Here is a 20,000-nt window from a genome sequence, read left to right as displayed (position 1 = left end):
GCCTCTGGCGAACTAGCGCCCCCGGCTCAATATCAATGTGATGATGGGCTACTCGAGTCTGCCCCGGGACTGAAGAGAACACGTCAGGAAACTCCGCCACCAGAACGTGAGCCTGACATTTCTGCTTTGGTGTCAGATTCTCAGCAATCTGTACCGATCCTTTTCTTGCCAACACAGAAAGATCAGGTCCGTGACGTCATCTGCATGCGCCACTAACAACACCTCTGGTTGCAACCAAGGCTTTAAGAGATAGATATGGTAAATGTGTTTCTCTGTCCGTCGCTCCGGCTGGCAGATCTCATAGTCCACCTTCCCAACCTGGTATGTAACCGCAAAGGGTCCTTGCCACTTAGCCAAGAGTTTCGACTCAGAACTGGGTAATAACAGAAGTACCTTATCCCCTGGCTGAAATGTGCACAACCGGGCTCCTCGGTTATATTGTGTCTCCTGTCTGTGCTGTGCCTGCTGCAAATTGTCATGCGCCCATTTCCCAAAAGACTCAAGACGCTTGCGCAGGTCCAACACATACCGGACGGTATTGGTCGAATTGTCCTGCTGCTCCTCCCATATCTCTCTGACCAGGTCGAGCACGCCCCGGGGTCTCCGCCCATACAGCAGCTCGAATGGTGAAAACCCCGTGGAAGCCTGGGGAACCTCTCTGATCGCAAAGAGAAGGGGAGGAATCAGCTGGTCCCAGTAACGCACATCACTACGAATAAATCTGTGCAACATGTTCTTAAGGGTCTTATTAAAGCGTTCCACCAAACCGTCGTTCTGAGGATGAAACACAGAGGTCCTAATGGTCTTAATTCCCAAAAGCTTACATGTTCCGCGGATTAGCCGGGACATAAAATTGGTGCCTTGATCGGTTAGTATCTCTTTGGGAATCCCCACCCGGGAGAAAACCTTCACAAGCTCTTTGGCAACAGACTTAGCGGACATAGATCGGAGGGGAATTGCCTCTGGATAACGCGTAGCGTAATCCAGAATGACAAGTAGGTAGGTGTATCCTGCCGCGCTCCTCTCTAATGGCCCAACAATGTCCATCCCAATACGTTCAAACAGAGCTTCCACTAGGGGCAAAGGCACCAGTGGGGCTCGGCTCTAGGGCTGGCCTTTTGACATTCCCCACAACGCTCACAAAACCGCTTGACATCGCCATCCAGCCCCAGCCAGAAGAACCGTGACATAAGCCTTGCTTTAGTTTTATCCCTTCCCAAATGACCAGACAGGGGAATAACGTGAGCCAGCTGCAACAATTCCTCCTTAAAGGACTGAGGAATGAACAACTGATGATGCATTTCACCGGTCTGGGGTAATTTATCAACACGGTACAGCAGGTCTCGATCAATTTCAAAGTGGGGATACGTGGTGGCGCGTCTGGGCTCGACCACCCGACCATTAACCACCGCTGCTTGGTCAAAGAGCCTGCCCAAGTCACGGGAGCAAGCTAAGAAATCAGCGCCCATGGTTTCCAACTTGGGGTCAGGTCAGTCCCGAGCAGAGGCAGCCGAGCCAGACCCCTGCGCTGGCTCCGCGACCTCCCCCCCGGACTCTTCACCAACCGCCCCCACCTGAAACTTCTCCGACTCCCTCCATTGCCAGCCCTCATTCTTAGCGATCCGGCGCTCCCGTTTAGTTTTACGGGGTTTAAATTTATGGCAAAACCATTCTGGATCGCGAAAGGGAAAAATCTCTCCAATTACTTCCTCTTTCTTCGCCAATAAAGAGGACGGGGCTGTCAGGGCAGCCAACCAATCTTTAAACTGCTCACAGTCCCATCCCAGAATTACTGGTACCGGAAATCGAGGACATAATCCTACCTGCACCTGCGTCACCTGCTGGCCAATAGTCATACACACCTTGATCTTGGGATAGGAGCGGACATCCCCATGAATACATTTAATAGGCACCCATCCCAATATACGTTTATGCCCCGGTGAGATTAGGCTCTCCTGTACTAGAGACTGACCACACTCTGAATCCAGGAGAGCCTGGGTTTTTGTACCATCCACTGTTACAGGAATAACAAAACCCTTGTGCTGAAGTGACTGAGGTAATTGAACTTGCCTACCTGGTCGGCTGAGGTCACACTCCACGGGACAGTCCCGGGCGAGGTGGCCCGCCTCCCTGCACGTCCAACACCTCGGTGGGCTGGTTTCTCTCCCTGAAGTTTTGGAAAGAGGGGGAAACACTGGAGCCATAGAAGGGGCTCGCCGATAAGGCATCTGCTCGAGACCCCAGTCCGACACTGCAGTAGCCCGTGGGTATCCCCACCCTGCCCCAGTTCCCAGGCCGGGAGCTCCCACCGACACCCCCCGACCAAATCCTAGACTTCCCCTTCCTCCTAGTCCCTTCGCCCTCTCCGGGGCCGGTTGAGGGGACGATCCAGGAGCCGCACTCCTCCCTGGCAGTTTCACAGGCGTTGGCTCCGCTGCCTGGTACTGCTCGGCTTGTTCGACTGCCCGATCCAGAGTATCTGGTGCCTGTCGCTGGACCCATAGCCGCGGACCCGGGGCCAGACACTCCAGAAACCGCTCCACCACGATCAGCTCCACCAACCTAGCTTTGGTGACCGCGTCCGGGTTCAGCCAGCCCATGGCGTAATCCTTTAGCCGGTGGGCAATAGCTCGGGGGTGCTCCCCCGCCGCAAACTGCTCCTCCCGGAATCTCTTATGGTAGCCCTCCGGGGTGGCCCCCACACGATTCAGGATGGCTGCCTTTAGCAGGGGGTAATCCAGCATGTGCTCCAGGGACAGCGTCCTCGCAGCTGCTTGAGCCTCCCCGGTGAGTTGGGGTAACAAACAGCTAGCCCACTGGGCATGGGGCCACCCGGCTGAGATCGCCATGGCCTCGAACACCTCCAAGTAGGCGTCAGGTCGATCCTCGGCCGTCATCTTGGTGGGTCTCTGTAGGGAGTGATCTGGAGCTGTGGGTCTGGCCGCCCCCTGCACTGCCGCGGTGAGCGTCTGTCACAGGAGGTCCATCATTGCGGCAAACTGGGTAGCATCCATCGCTAGTCTGCTCCTTCTGTAGCTGCACTGCTTGGGGCAGTGCCAGTGAATCCCACTCCTATCACCACGTGTGGAAGGGTGGTGGGTAATTCACTGACACAGGAGACAGACAGGTGGATTTGGCAACACCGCACAGGTGCCCAGTTTTATTTTCGGGGTGCTGTTTTTCGGTTTATCCCGCAGATGGCGCTGTGGGTCCGTGGTCTGATTTACCAACGATGGTAAACAGAACCACGGGCATACCAACCGATGGTACACAATACCGGCGCCTTGCAGGTGCTCAAAGAGGCAAAAATAACAAGGGAAAAAATAACACAATAACAAAACTACAAATAAAAGGTGCTGCACTCTGCAGCAATATCTCGGTCGCCGCTGCCCATGCGACCCGGATCTCCATCCTACGCTGCCGGCTACCTAGCCTGCTCTGTTATATTTTTAAGGGGTCTGCCCAAGGGTTCCCCGCTCTCACTGTCTCACTGTGACACTTTCGTGTCTTTTTCTCTCCCGGCTGGTTCTCGGTCCGCGACCAGCGTTTCCGCACTCTCAGTGCGTCTATAAGGGCAGACCTGAGGAAACAGCAGAGCGTTACTTTATAGGACCAACAATCTCCCAAGACTCTCCTCTCAGCCATTCAGAGAGGAGGAAAGTCCACACACCCACTTTCCCACCTCCCCGTGTCACTGCCATGACTCACAGGCGGTTGTTGGGAGACTGCCGCCCTCTTTCTGCACCCCATGAACACGCCAGCAGAGTCAGCACAGATCTCTCCCTGCTACATGGCTATGAATTCAAAATGTATTTTTTTATATCTTATAATCTAGCAAGTATACAGAACAGTTAATATTACACCTCACATTTTATATGACCACCCAAAAAAACGAATATATAAGATCAATATCCTCTCTATTGTATACAGATACAGAAACATTGTCAATCATAATTTCATTACTTCTGTATTTTACAATTGAGAGGTTTAATGCGCTAGTGGTTTGTCGGTAGCTTGTACTTAACAAATCCAATAATAATAATAATAATAATAATGCAATTGAACATTTGGGGTATCTATCTAAATGAATTCATTTCAATTTGTGGTTATTTAATTACAAATTCAGTGTAGATTAAAATCGCTAATAAAATGTACAGATAATCTATGGGACGAGAAACTGGGGAATGCCTAATTGGTTAGTTTACTTTCAAATTCCGTTAACAAAGCTCTCCAGTTATTCATTCAATGTTTCAGCAGCCCCACACACCTGTGCAGTTACATCATGTATTAGCTGCTGCTGTATTTCTTGCAAATTATTTTCTGCCATACAGGACTATGCCAAAAAGCCTGCATGCTGTTCAGATTTAAAATCTCAGTGTTTTCCCCTGCCCATTATGTTACATCAGGTAGGGCAAGATTAGCACTCTAAACATGTCATATTGCTTGTATTGACCTCCTTTTACCTTGGTGAAGACATGGCATTAGAATAAACCTTGATGACGCCAGGAATTTCTTTATTTAACATAAGAACAATGACCTTCAAATGAAAGTCTGAAATAAAGTGAGAAATGTTTCAGATTACATAGATTTTCTGGTTCGAATGATCAGGTCTCTGTTTACAAGAGCTGCTAATGCAGAAATGAAACCTTTTTCATACAAGACAAAAGGTAACAGGTCACACCCTTTACCCTGTTTTAATGAAAGTAACCTTAGACGTTTTTCCTTGCCTGATTTCCATCACACAGGCACGCCCCTTCTCGATTTAGGGAGTTGCAAAGGTATAAAACCCCTTGGTCTCAATCCAGTAACACACTACAGCTGAAGACTAAAGGTTTGCTGCATATTGTCCAGCTTTGGTTGATGAAATTCCTAACAAAAATGTTATCCCGGTAAGTGAATATAAAGTGGTTTGTTTTGTTGTGTGTGACTGCGATGTTTATTAAAAACTGCAAGTGCTTCCTCCTGCTGAAACAAGTGGTGTGTGTCAATTGAGATAGTGGCTAACAAACCAAGCAAAATAAAGTTTAAGAAAAGTAATACCTTAGGCAGTTTTCTTCTTTCTTTCTTAAAAAAAAAAGATTTTTTTATTAAGTGGTTATTTTTACACCAAATTTAACTTGCTCTAAAAAAATGTAGATTTCATTTGTGATAATTGTGCAGTGGCTTTTAGAGATTTTGAAATGGAGGATAGGCAAATGTTCTTTCCTGATACCAGTTTGAATATGAAATTAAATTAAAAGAAGAACAGAGCTGTACAGATGGGTGCATGCAATGCTGTTTTATAAGTATGTGTATGGTCTCTCTTTGTGCATGTCATCTCATGCAATTTGGGTGAGAGGATGGGAATTGTGGCCAATACTTCACTGTGATTGGTTGATTTAAGAACATAAGAAAGTTTACAAACGAGAGGAGGCCATTCGGCCCATCTTGCTCGTTTGGTTGTTAGTAGCTTATTGATCCCAAAATCTCATCAAGCAGCTTCTTGAAGGATCCCAGGGTGTCAGCTTCAACAACATTACTGGGGAGTTGATTCCAGACCCTCACAATTCTCTGTGTAAAAAAGTGTCTCCTATTTTCTGTTCTGAATGCCCCTTTTTCTAAACTCCATTTGTGACCCCTGGTCCTTGTTTCTTTTTTCAGGCTGAAAAAGTCCCTGGGGTCGACACTGTCAATACCTTTTAGAATTTTGAATTAGGTCGCCACGTAGTCTTCTTTGTTCAAGACTGAACAGATTCAATTCCTTTAGGCTGTCTGCATATGACATGCCTTTTAAGCCCGGAATAATTCTGGTTGCTCTTCTTTGCACTCTTTCTAGAGCAGCAATATCTTTTTTATAGCGAGGTGACCAGAACTGCACACAATATTCAAGATGAGGTCTTACTAGTGCATTGTACAGTTTTAACATTACTTCCCTTGATTTAAATTCAACACTTTTCACAATTTGTGATATGTGATTTATAATTATTATTTTTCTTTTCATTTATTTTTGACTGTTCTGGTCTTTCATGAAATGTCTAACTTGTGTTACCTTGAACCCTATTCACTGAACGTTTATCTCAAGTGCTAGTTAAAGAATAGTTTGTTTTATTTAAAAACAGTTTGTTGTTGATAAAACTTTTCTAAAAAGAAATCTATAGAATGCTTAATTCTGTTTAAAAACGTGTAAAGGAGTGTCACAAAGACGGCCGGAGTGGGTGACATCAGACCAGAAGCAGGAAATAAATGACAGCGAGAGGTGGAGTTTGGTGGAGCTGAGCGAATGGTTTCGCTCAGCATTTAATAAATAAACTGAACAGAAAATAAAAAGATTGTAAGACAAAAACACACAGGACACGGCACTCGTTGCCAAAACAAAAAGACAAACAAAACGAACTATACAGACAAAACACGGTGAGATGATATTTAACTACTTATTATTTTTACAATTACCTCTGACTCCAATCCCGTTCTCCACTCACCAAACACACAACCCCAAGTGGGTGAAAACATGTAGCTTTTATGCAGCTGTACAACTGCACGTGAATTAATAAAGTGCAATTCCCCGTGCTCACATATTATTACTTTTTACTTGCACGTGAAATGCTGTGCAATCCTCGTGCCTAAATACAAATATACATTTTAAACACTTGTGTTACACAGACCCGTTTATATCCCGTGTACCAATGACTATACATTAAAACTCAACACATAACATACACACAGGGGCGGGCACTTTGCCACAAGGAGATATAAGAACATAAGAACATAAGAACATAAGAAAGTTTACAAACGAGAGGAGGCCATTCGGCCCATCTTGCTCGTTTGGTTGTTAGTAGCTTATTGATCCCAAAATCTCATCAAGCAGCTTCTTGAAGGATCCCAGGGTGTCAGCTTCAACAACATTACTGGGGAGTTGATTCCAGACCCTCACAATTCTCTGTGTAAAAAAGTGTCTCCTATTTTCTGTTCTGAATGCCCCTTTTTCTAAACTCCATTTGTGACCCCTGGTCCTTGTTTCTTTTTTCAGGCTGAAAAAGTCCCTTGGGTCGACACTGTCAATACCTTTTAGAATTTTGAATGCTTGAATTAGGTCGCCACGTAGTCTTCTTTGTTCAAGACTGAACAGATTCAATTCTTTTAGCCTGTCTGCATATGACATGCCTTTTAAGCCCGGAATAATTCTGGTCGCTCTTCTTTGCACTCTTTCTAGAGCAGCAATATCTTTTTTATAGCGATATTGTTTTGTCACCTTCATTACCAGTCAATTCAGTCCTTGCCAATTGCACCAGTACAACAGTGGTCACCTCCTCCTACTAGTGAGTGAATCAAAGTCTTTTCTCTCAATTGGAGTGACAGAGGACCACTGAACAAGAAGCAGCCTGTCCTGTCTTCAGCAGGTTCGGTACCCTATGTCACTGGTAAAGAGCAGTCTGCCCTGTCTTCAGCAGGTTCGGTCCCCTCTGTCACTGGTAAAGAGCAGTCTGTCCTGTCTTCAGCAGGTTCGGTCCCCTCTGTCACTGGTAAAGAGCAGTCTGTCCTGTCTTTAGCAGGTTCGGTACCCTATGTCACTGGTAAAGAGCAGCCTGTCCTGTCTTCAGCAGGTTCGGTCCCCTCTGTCACTGGTAAAGAGCAGTCTGTCCTGTCTTTAGCAGGTACGGTCTCCTCTGTCACTGGTAAAGAGCAGTCTGTCCTGTCTTCAGCAGGTTCGGTCCCCTCTGTCACTGGTAAAGAGCAGCCTGTCCTGTCTTCAGCAGGTTTGGTCTCCTCTGTCACTGGTAAAGAGCAGTCTGTCCTGTCTTTAGCAGGTTCGGTCCCCTCTGTCACTGGTAAAGAGCAGCCTGTCCTGTCTTCAGCAGGTTCGGTCCCCTCTGTCACTGGTAAAGAGCAGCATGTCCTGTCTTCAGCAGGTTCGGTCTCCTCTGTCACTGGTAAAGATTAGTCTGTCCTGTCTTCAGCAGGTTCTGTCTCAGTCCACAGCCACTGATTCACAGTGCAGGTTCTATCTCAGTCCACAGCCACTGATTCACAGTGCAGGTTCTATCTCAGTCCACAGTCACTGATTCACAGTGCAGGTTCTATCTCAGTCCACAGCCACTGATTCACAGTGCTTTGATTACTGAGCTACTGCAGTTCAGTCACATTTCTCTTTTCTGTGATTTCAGAACTCTTTTGCTTGTTTCTGCTTTGGCATTGGTGGCTGTAGTTTTTGCTGCACCAATAGATGGTAAGCTTGTATTTTTTTCTGACTTTTAATTTGTGGTAAATTAATATTTTATGTTAATTCACAGTGAAGGTTCAGATTCATTTCTCTTTTCTGATTGATTTATTTTGATTCACAGTGCATTTCTATCTGCATTATTATTATTATTATTATTATTATTATTATTATTATTATTATTATTATTATTATTATTACATTTGTAATCCTTTTTGATTTATTCTTTTTTCCACAGATGGATCAGATAAAGATGGTAAGAAAAGTATAAATTTAACAGAAAACATTTAAAATAGATAAAGCTAACAAAACAGTGTTGTGCATTGCATTCATTATTTGTTTATGTACTTACATACATACAATATATACCATCACAGGGATATCTGTGGGTACCTTCAATAAGAGCAGGCTGCTCTAACAGAGTCTGACCCATACTGCATCGTAATATATTCATGATTCAAAGTAGGGTTGAGCATGCTCAAGCATCAATATTATTCTACCAGCAACTTCTGCTAATTGTTTAGTAAACAATGTCTTTCATACATATGTTCTTGCATCGCAGAAAAATAAAGTAGTAAGTGCTTTATTAATCTTGCTTCTTTGGGGTCTTTTTTGATGGTCTGAACGATGGTGAATATTCAATAAATACCCTAAAGTGTCCCTTTTCCAACCACAGGATGGCACTATCAATCAATCTTTATTTTATTTAGCGCATTTCACAGTGGACCACCATCACAAAGTGCTTTACAAGTTGCAGTAACAGCATACAATTCACAATGAAAGGGTTTGTTTAATTTACAATTCACTCTTTATTTTACAATTCACAATGAAAGGGTTTGTTTATTTTACAATTCACTCTATTTCAAATTCACAACAAAAGGGTTTGTTTATTTTACAATTCACTCTATTTCAAATTCACAACGAAAGGGTTTGTTTAATTTACAATTCACTCTATTTCAAATTCACAATGAAAGGGTTTGTTTATTTTACAATTCGTTCTTTATTTTACAATTCACAATTAAATAGTTTACAAAATCAATTTCCCTTTAACATAAAACCCTTTTCATTGTGAATTGTTAAATAAACAAACCTATTCATAAAACATATTTATATCCCTGTATGGTTTATGAATGAATCCATTATTTCAGCATCAATTTCAGTGAGACACAAGCTGAAGAGAAACCACACTCTTACTTTGATTGACATCAGAACAGGTACAGTACCAGTTTCTTTGTTATCCACAGAATCATCAGCTGTGTTTCTTTAATTCCAATTAAAGCAATGAAAAGACTTTTGGTTTTGAGGTTCTTCTATAATTAAATAAATAAGTACAGTACCATGTTATATTGTACATATTGTAACACCAAACCCTAACCCTTTCACAAAGAGGAAAAGGAAAGGGGTATCTCAAAATCAGTGCTTTTTTTATCTAATAATCAACAACTGTTTTTTTTTTGTTTAGATAATAAAAATAAATCACATGATATAAAATTAACAAAAAAGTTTTAAAAAGAGTGCCTAATAATAAGTTAGATATAGGATGATGAATACACAATAATAATAATAATAATAATAATAATAATAATAATAATAATAATAATAATAATATACCTGTTATATGAGAAAGTGAATACACAATAATAATAATCATACACATTAGGTATTGTATAGGAGACCGTTCATTAAAGGACTGTTTCCACCTGTTTTGTCGTTTAGATGAATCTGATGTTGACATCCAGATTGACATCACAGAAACAACAGGCAAGTATAAAAGTTGCTTGACACTCCTATCTGATGCATGAATGCTTTGCAATCAAGACATTAACCCTTAATCCCAAGGTATGTTCCCTATTTTCCAAATGTCAAATATATTGGACACTGGGCAGCAAGGGGTTAAACACTATTGAAAGGCTAGCGAGGCGACAGCGCCTTTTCTTTCTCTCTTCTTTCCCTCATTGGTTTTACTCCAGTTTCTTAAAGATGGGACTGTCGTGAATATTCTGTACAGTATCACTGGGCCACCAGGGAGCAATGTTTTGTTTCCGTAAAATGAAGATGGAAGAGAATTCATTGTACAGATGATGTTTACATTTAACGATGTTATTTTGATTCTTGCGCCCTTGCATGTATAGACGTTATCCTATGGGCTCCTTCTGCTGCAGCAATCCACAACTCAATTCCCACTCTTTATATGGACAATGTCCCAGGACTCTCACAGTGTATAATGCTAGAGACGTCGTTAAGAAGATGCAACAAATATTTAAATAAGTATATTGCGGCTCTTTTCATTAACATATTTTCTCTTAGTACATACAACAAAATGTATAGTTTGTGATGTGTATTAAACATACTGAAAGCATAGCAAAGTCAATTTAAAAAGTGAACGCGTAGCAAAGTAGTGAAAACATAGTGAAAACATAGCATAGTATATAAAAACATAGTGAAAGCATAGAAAAGTGTATTAAAACAGTGAAAGCAAAACAAAATCAATTAAAACATAGTGAAAGCATGTCAAAACACTGACAAACATTGTAAAGCCCAAAGAGGTATGGTAAAGCAAACATGGGAAACTATTCTAAACTGTCATTGCTGTAGCAACAACTATTTGTAAACCCTGGTGGCCATGATCAGGTAAATCAAATTGACAAGTTTCTGTAATAGCATTTTAACATCTTGCACAGTTGCTGTAAACACCCTTTTTGATGCAATGCACCTTTCATTTAAAGAACAGTTTTTATGATGTGATACTCCCAACCCCCCAGACTCCTATCACTCAGGCCCACAATGGCACAGCCACAATGGGCATGTAAGACTTTATAAATATAGAATTTAAACATACAGTAGAATATAGAATAATTATAGAATATGTCCAGATGCACCAAATTAGGGAGGGAACAAGACTAAAACCAAAGAAGATCATTTTTTACATTAGAAACCTCAGAGCTTTCATCCACCAATCAGGAAGCTGCGTTGCAGGGCACTACCATGCAGCAAATGCAATAATACAAGCCCTTGTATCAATTCAATCTATATGCACTACCTGTGAATGATGGCTTCACAGTCTGATTCAAAGGGTCAGTGTTCTCCTGTCACCTCAGGAGGCCTGTGTTTAATCTAGGTTTGCTCCATCATGAATTTGCTACTCTCAATGTAGCATTGGGTAGAGCAGCAGTGCACAACCAAATACAGACAGAGCGTGTGACCAAAAGAAGCTGCTTATTTAATTTTCTTGTTGTCATAGATACAGAAGAAGATACAAGGTCTGTAAAATCTGACTCTAAGGGTAAGTTTAACCGATTTTAAATAGTTTTTATTAGATCATCAAAAATAACCTTGTGATTCTGAATGTAAGTTTCCCTTTGTTGTAAATAGGGTGGTCAATTAAAACGTTATCGGCTACATTCAAATTAACTTCACAGTTATATTCACTGTTAATGCTTCAAATGCACAAGTGCCCCTCATTGCCTAGGGTTAGTGGGGTTGAAAAGTCTGCAAACAAAGCATCACCTCCTGCAGTAACAATGGTGTAATCACAGTGTCACTGGAGTGCTGTCGTTAAGGTGTGAACCCAAACAATTTTGCAAACCTTAGCCCACAGTCCACTTATTTATCGATCAATGCAACACAAGCAAAGCCCATATTCTGAGCTGCTGCCTTGTTGAATCGTAAGCTTGCAGAGGCACCAGGAGGCACAGTCCCAGAGAAATTGAAAATGGTTCTTTCCACTTGTAACCTTTCTGGCAAAATAGAGCCCAATATAACTTAAACCAAAATCAACTCAATTCATATCCTGACATCCTATCTAATCTTACCTGTTTTCAGGTACATACCTGAAATGTACAGCACATTACAGCAGGAAGCATCAATAATGGTTTGGTTGGTTTTCTGTGTTGTTTTAGATTCATGCACCGATAGTGCAAGCAGGTCAGAGACTGATTCGAAAGGTACATTCATTTTTTAAAAATTGTTATTTGGGGGGTCAGTTAAAAAATGTTAATGATAAGAAATGTATATGTTCTTGTGACAAAGTGCCCGTCCCTGTGTATATTTTCTGTTATATGTTGCGTGTTATGTGTTAATGTTGGTGTATAGTCATTGGTACACGGGATATAAATGGGTCTGTGTAACACGAGTGTTTAAATTGTATATTTGTATTTAGGGACAAGGATTGCACAGCACTTCACGTGCAAGTAAAATGTAATAATATGTGAGCATGGGGAATTGCACTTTATTAATTCACGTGCAGTTGTACCGAGACTCCAAATGAATGATTGATTAGCAGTCGAGTCTCGGTACAGCTGCATAAAAGCAACATGTTTTTACCCACTCGCGGTTGGGTGTTCGGTGAGTGGAGAACGGGATTGGAGATGGATAAAGAGAATAATAAGAATAAGAATAATAAGAATCATCATAAAATATCTGCTCACCGTGTTTTGTTTAGTCCGTTTTTGTTGGTCTGTTTATTTTGGCGAATGTGTCGTGTCCTTGTGTTTCTGATTGTTACCACCGTTTATTTTCTGTTCTGTTTATTTATTAAATGCTGAGCGAAAGCATTCACTCAGCTCAACCAAATTCCACCTCTCTGTTTATTTTCCTGTTTCTGGTCTGACGCCACCCACACCGGTCGTCTTTGTGACAGTCCTTTAACTGTGTGCATAATTGTACCATATTATGTTTCCTATATATGTCTATTTTATATTATGGCTTTTTTTCAAAGTTATGGCACTAGGGAAACAGTCAGAATTACTATTTAGATAAAGCACACAGAGGCAAAGGAAACCCACCATGCTGTCAGCAGTGATTGCTGTGCTTATTTATAACTCCTCCTTGATTTCTTAGTTTTCGAGTCCGTTTAGCTTGGTGTTCTGAGTGGACAGTCATCCACCTTCCAGTATTATCACACAGCTGAAATGTGCTAATCAGACTCAGTGTGTTTCAGAGCAAATCCAACAGGAAACGTGTGCTCATGCAGTGTGTTAGTGACAAATCCAAAAGGAAACTTGTGCTCATGGAATGTGGTAGTGACAAATCCAACAGGAAACGTGTGCTCATGCAGTGTGGTAGTGACAAATCCAAATATAATCTTTGAGGGGCTCCGAAGGGAACCTTGAATCACAAAGATCCATGCGAAACTGCACGAGTACAGATCTGCTTCCCATGCAATAGGATGGACATACTGTTGTTAGCATACACTTCGACAGTGACACTCCATCATAAATGCACGGTATTGTCTGTATAATGCTATCTTTCCACTTGAACACTGAGTGATCTGGAGAAGGAAATATAACTAAAATATAATTTTAAATCCGTCAACAACAACATGAACAAGAACTGTTCTTTATTTATTTTTAAGACTCTGACACCGACAGTCATAACAGCTCAGTGAGAGGTTCCACAGGTAGGAGAGCCGTTCCATCTCAGGTTCTAGGTTATGTCATGCTAGGGCAGTCATGCAGAACCATACTGAGAGCTCACCTACCAGACAGTAATCACCTCTAATCAGGAGTCTTCATGCATTTGTTGAGAGTCCATGTCCTTTATGCCTCTGTGTATGTTTACAAATGGTTGGGTTTTCATGTCACTATGATGAACAGATCAGCTCATAACAAGATTGTATTTTGTGTCTATAGCTTCAGAAGATAAGACGTCTTCAGAGTCAGACTCAAAATCGCAGGGTAAGTGCATTTCTCAGACAAGATCATTAAGCAAATGAAACTCTTAACAGGCTACCACTATAGTATTGTTGTTTCATCCTCTAGTTTAAATACAACTTTTTCTTGATCAAAATAAATGTAACAGAACAATGTACAACATGAAACAAGCACGTGCTTACAGTACACAATGTTCAATAATGATAGAAGCACAGTTTAAGCATGGGAAAAGAATGACAAACTGCAAAAATTCAGTTCCGCTGTTTTATCTTGAGAATAGTATATAGTTATATATGACTGTATATTTAACAGAGGCGCACCATAAATAGATCTTGTTTGTTTCTTTAGATGTTGATGAGGAAGGAAAAGACTCCTCTTCTGAGAGTGATTCCAAAGGTGAGAAGAATGGATCCATGCACTGTGAATCACTGATACACTACAGATCCATGCACTGTGAATCACTGATACACTACAGATTCATGCACTGTGAATCACTGATACACTGCAGATCCATGCACTGTGAATCACTGATACACTGCAGATCCATGCACTTGAGAATGAATCACTGATACACTACAGATCCATGCACTGTGAATCACTGATACACTGCAGATCCATGCACTGTGAATCACTGATACACTGCAGATCCATGCACTGTGAATCACTGATACACTGCAGATCCATGCACTGTGAATCACTGATACACTGCAGATCCATGCACTCTGAATCACTGATACACTGCAGATCCATGCACTCTGAATCACTGATACACTGCAGATCCATGCACTGAATGAATCACTGAATACTGACTGCAGATCCATGCACTCTGAATCACTGATACACTACAGATCCATGCACAGTGATTCATTGATACCCTGCGGATCCATGCATTGTGAATCACTGAAACACTGCAGATCCATGCACTCTGAATCACTGATATACTGCAGATCCATGCACTCTGAATCAATGGGGATCAGTGCACTTTGAATCACTGATACACTGCAGATCCATGCACTCTGAATCACTGGTGGCCAGGTTTATGAATGTCCAATCACTGATGAGAGAAGGCCAGGTTTATGAATGTCCAATCAGTGATGAAAGAGATGACAACGGTGATGAATGTCTAATCCATTAACAATGTGAGTTGTGATTTTGCTTGTAGACACCGATGAGGATAAAAAAAAAAAAACTCTCCTGAGCGTTCAAATACAAGAAGTCATCATTAAAACCAAGTTACATATTTTCCAGACTCCTATCACTCAGGCCCACAATGGCACAGCCACAATGGGCATGTAAGACTTTATAAATATAGAATTTAAACATACAATAGAATATAGAATAATTATAGAATATGTCCAGATGCACCAAATTATGGACAGGGAGGGGCCAAGATTAAAACCACTGTAGACCATTTTTTACATTTGAAACCTCAGAGCTTTCATCCACCAATCAGGAAGCTGCGTTGCAGGGCACTACCATGCAGCAAATGCAATAATACAACCCCTTGTATCGATTCAATCTATATGCACTGCCTGTGAATGACAGATTCAGAGTCTGATTCGAAGGGTCAGTGTTCTCCTGTCACCTCAGGAGGTATGTGTTTAATCTGGCTTTGCTCCTTCATGAATTTGCTACTCTCAATGTAGCATTGGGTAGAGCAGCAGTGCACAATCAAATACAGACAGAGCGTGTGACCAAGAGAAGCTGCTTATTTAATTTTCTTGTTGTCTTAGATACAGAAGAAGATACAAGCACCGTAGAATCTGATTCTACGGGTAAGTTTAACTGATTTTAAATTGTTTTTATTAGATCATCAAAAATAACCTTGTGATTCTGAATGTGTTTCCCTTTGTTGCAGATAGGGTGGTCAATGAAAACGTTATCAGCTACATTCAAATTAACTTCATAGTTATAATCACTGTTAATGCTTCAAATGCACAAGTGCCGCTCATTCCCTAGGGTTAGTGGGGTTGAAGAGTCTGCAAACAAAGCATCACCTCCTGCAGTAACAATGGTGTAATCACAGTGTCACTGGAGTGCTGCCATTAAGGTGTGAACCCAAACAATTTTGCAAACCTTAGCCCACAGTCCACTTATTTATCGATCAATGCAACACAAGCAAAGCCTATATTCTGAGCTGCTGCCTTGTTGAATCGTAAGCTTGCAGAGGCATCAGGAGGCACAGTCCCAGAGAAATTGAAAATGGTTCTTTCCACTTGTAACCTTTCTGGCAAAATAGAGCCCAATATGACTAACTCCAAAATCAACTCAATTCATATCCTGACATCCTATCTAATCTTACCTGTTTTCAGGTACATACCTGAAATGTACAGCACATTACAGCAGGAAGCATCAATAATGGTTTGGTTGGTTTTCTGTGATGTTTTAGATTCACAAACCGATAGTGCAAGCAGGTCAGAGACTGATTCGAAAGGTACATTCATTTTTTAAAAATTGTTATTTGGGCGGTCAGTTAAAAAATGTTAATGATAAGAAATGTATATGTCCTTTAGTCACTGTGTGCATAATTGTACCATATTATGTTTCGTAAATATGTCTATTTTATATTATGGCTTTTTTTCAAAGTTATAGCACTAGGGTAACAGTCAGAATTACTATTTAGATAAAGCACACAGAGGCAGAGGAAACCCAGCATGCTGTCAGCAGTGATTGCTGTGCTTATTTATAACTCCTCCTTGATTTCTTAGTTTTCGAATCTGTTTAGCTTGGTGTTCTGAGTGGACAGTCATCCACCTTCCAGTATTATCACAAAGCTGAAATGTGCTAATCAGACTCAGTGTGTTTCAGAGCAAATCCAACAGGAAACATGAGCTCATGCAGTGTGTTAGTGACAAATCCAAAAGGAAACATGTGCTCATGCAGTGTGGTAGTGACAAATCCAAATATAATCTTTGAGGGTCTCCGAAGGGAACCTTGAATCACAAAGATCCATGCGAAACTGCACGAGTACAGATCTGCTTCCCATGCATAAGGATAGACATACTGTTGTTAGCATACAGTTTGACAGTGACACTCCATCATAAATGCACGGTATTGTCTGTATTATGCTATCCTTCCTCTTGAACGATGAGTGATCTGGAGAAGGAAATATAACTGAAATATAATTTTAAATCCGTCAACAACAACATGAACATGAACTGTTCTTTATTTATTTTTAAGACTCTGACACCAACAGCCATAGCAGCTCAGTGAGAGGTTCCACAGGTAGGAGAGCCGTTCCATCTCAGGTTCTAGGTTATATCTTGCTAGGGCAGCCATGCAGAACATTACCAAGATCTCAGCTACCAGACAGTTATCACCTCTAATCAGGAGTCTTCATGCATTTGTTGAGAGTCCATGTCCTTTATGCCTCTGTGTATGTTTACAAATGGTTGGGTTTTCATGTCACTATGATGAACAGCTCCACTCATAACAAGATTGTATTTTGTGTCTATAGCTTCAGAAGATAAGACGTCTTCAGAGTCAGACTCAAAATCGCAGGGTAAGTGCATTTCTCAGACAAGATCATTAAGCAAATGAAACTCTTAACAGGCTACCACTATAATATTGTTGTTTCATCCTCTAATTTATAAACAATTTTTTTTGGTGAAAATAAATGTAACAGAACCATGTACAACATGATAACAAGCATGTGCGTACAGTACACAATGTACTCACATCATCAGTAAGACCTCATCTAGAATATTGTGTTCAGGTCTGGTCACCTCACCACAAAAAGGATATTGCTGCTCTAGAAAGAATGCAAAGAAGAACGACCAGAATTATTCCAGGTTTAAAAGGCATGTCATTAGCAGACAGGTTAAAATAATTTAATCCATTCAGTCTTGGTAAAGAAAACTATGCAGAGATCTGATTAAAGCATTCAGAATTCTAAAAGGTATTGACAATGTCGACCCAGGGGACTTTTTCAGCCTGAACTTTGTTACTGGCCATGAATCTACAAAACAGACACGGATCAGTGTTTACCTGCCTCAATCTCACTTCCAAAGGCGTGGAGTCTTGTCTTTTATCTGTCCAACAAACAATCGTGAAAAGTGAGTGGGCGTGACTCAGTTAACACTCAGATCGCATCTTGGTTTATGCAGGCGTGACACTAGTGAACCAACTCTCCCGCAATGTTATTGAATCTGACACCCTGGGAAGCTGCTTGATGAGTTTCTGGGATCAATAAGCTACTAACAACCAAACAAGCAAGATGGGCCGAATGGCCTCCACTCATTTGTAACCTTTCTTATAATGTGCAATTAATGGCATGGATAGTAGATCATAGTAAAAGTACACTGATGCTCACAGTAAAATTTGTTTAAAACAGTGGTAAATAATGATAGAAGCACAGTATTTAAGCATGAGAAAAGAATGGCAAACTGCAAAAATTCGGTTCCGCAGTATTATTTTCAGAATAGTGTATAGTTATATATGACTGTACACTTAACAGAGGCTCTCCATAAACAGATCTTGTTTCTCTCGTCAGATGTTGATAAGGAAGGAAAAGATTCTTCTTCTGAGAGTGATGCCAAAGGTAAGAAGAATGGATCAATGCACTGTGAATCACGGATACACAAAAGATCCATGCACTGTGAATCACTGATACACTGCAGATCCATGCACTGTGAATCACTGATACACTGCAGATCCACGCACTCTGAATCACTGATACACTGCAGATCCATGCACTCTGAATCACTGATGATCCATGCACTTTGAATCACTGATACACTGCAGATCCTTGCACTCTGAATCACTGAGGGCCAGGTTTATGAACGTCCAATCACTGATGAGAGAGGGCCAGGTTTATGAATGTCCAATTAATGACAAAAGAGATGACAAGGGTGATGAATGTCTAATCCATTAACAATTTGGGTTGTACAAAATTTCTGTTCAGCTGTATTATCTTCAGAATAGTGTAGAGTTATATTTGACTGTACACTTAACAGAGGCTCACCATAAATAGATCTTGTTTGTTTCGTCAGATGTTGATAAGGAAGGAAAAGACGCTTCTTCTGAGAGTGATGCCAAAGGTAAGAAGAATGGATCAATGCACTGTGAATCACAGATACTCAAAAGATCCATGCACTGTGAATCACTGATACACTGCAGATCCATGCACTGTGAATCACTGATACACTGCAGATCCATGCACTCTGAATCACTGGGGATCAATGCACTTTGAATCACTGATACATTGCAGATCCTTGCACTCTGAATCACTGAGGGCCAGGTTTATGAACGTGCAATCATTGATGAGAGAGGGCCAGGTTTATGAATGTCCAATCAATGACAAAAGAGATGACAAGGGTGATGAATGTCTAATCCATTAACAATTTGGGTTGTGCAAAATTTCTGTTCAGCTGTATTATCTTGAGAATAGTGTAGAGTTATATTTGACTGTATACTTAACAGAGGCTCGCCATAAATAGATCTTGTTTGTTTCTTCAGATGTTGATGAGGAAGGAAAAGACTCTTCTTCTGAGAATGATTCCAAAGGTAAGAAGAATGGATCCATGCACTGTGAATCACTGATGCACAAAAGATCCAAGCACTGAATTCAGTGATACACTGCAGATCCATGCACTCTGCATCACTGATACACTGCAGATCCATGCACTCTGAATCACTGGGGATCAATGCACTTTGAATCACTGATACACTGCAGATCCATGCACTCTGAATCACTGAGGGCCAGGTTTATGAACGTCCAATCACTGATGAGAGAGGGCCAGGTTTATGAATGTCCAATCAATGACAAAAGAGGTGACAAGGGTGATGAATGTCTAATCCATTAACAATTTGGGTTGTGCAAAATTTCTGTTCAGCTGTATTATCTTGAGAATAGTGTAGAGTTATATTTGACTGTATACTTAACAGAGGCTCACCATAAATAGATCTTGTTTGTTTCTTCAGATGTTGATGAGGAAGGAAAAGACTCTTCTTCTGATAGTGATTCCAAAGGTAAGAAGAATGGATCAATGCACTGTGAATCACTGATGCACTAAAGATCCAAGCACTCTGAATTCAGTGACACACTGCAGATCCATGCACTCTGCATCACTGATACACTGCAGCTCCATGCACTCTGAATCACTGATACACTGCAGTTTCATGCACTCTGAATCACTGATACACTGCAGATACAT

General features: G+C 41.2%; 1 protein-coding gene across 1 annotated transcript in view; it reads left to right on the top strand.

Moving 5' to 3' along the window:
* Positions 1–4,821: 4,821 nt before the first annotated feature.
* The window catches only part of LOC121309664 (dentin sialophosphoprotein-like), a 20,788-nt gene continuing 5,609 nt past the window's right edge, over positions 4,822–20,000 (top strand). Inside the window, exons 1-16 of the mRNA XM_041242726.1 lie at positions 4,822–4,889; positions 8,142–8,203; positions 8,433–8,450; positions 9,343–9,408; positions 9,911–9,955; positions 11,436–11,477; positions 12,094–12,138; positions 13,825–13,869; positions 14,194–14,241; positions 15,579–15,620; positions 16,235–16,279; positions 17,303–17,347; positions 18,338–18,385; positions 18,837–18,884; positions 19,303–19,350; positions 19,768–19,815. Coding sequence (XP_041098660.1) covers positions 4,861–4,889; positions 8,142–8,203; positions 8,433–8,450; positions 9,343–9,408; positions 9,911–9,955; positions 11,436–11,477; positions 12,094–12,138; positions 13,825–13,869; positions 14,194–14,241; positions 15,579–15,620; positions 16,235–16,279; positions 17,303–17,347; positions 18,338–18,385; positions 18,837–18,884; positions 19,303–19,350; positions 19,768–19,815 — 724 coding nt within the window. The 5' untranslated portion in view covers positions 4,822–4,860. The remainder of the gene's footprint in view (positions 4,890–8,141; positions 8,204–8,432; positions 8,451–9,342; positions 9,409–9,910; positions 9,956–11,435; positions 11,478–12,093; positions 12,139–13,824; positions 13,870–14,193; positions 14,242–15,578; positions 15,621–16,234; positions 16,280–17,302; positions 17,348–18,337; positions 18,386–18,836; positions 18,885–19,302; positions 19,351–19,767; positions 19,816–20,000) is intronic.

This window comes from Polyodon spathula, chromosome 3 (genome assembly GCF_017654505.1).
Source record: "Polyodon spathula isolate WHYD16114869_AA chromosome 3, ASM1765450v1, whole genome shotgun sequence".
Taxonomy (NCBI): domain Eukaryota; kingdom Metazoa; phylum Chordata; class Actinopteri; order Acipenseriformes; family Polyodontidae; genus Polyodon; species Polyodon spathula.
This window is presented reverse-complemented; position numbering and strand designations above follow the sequence as displayed.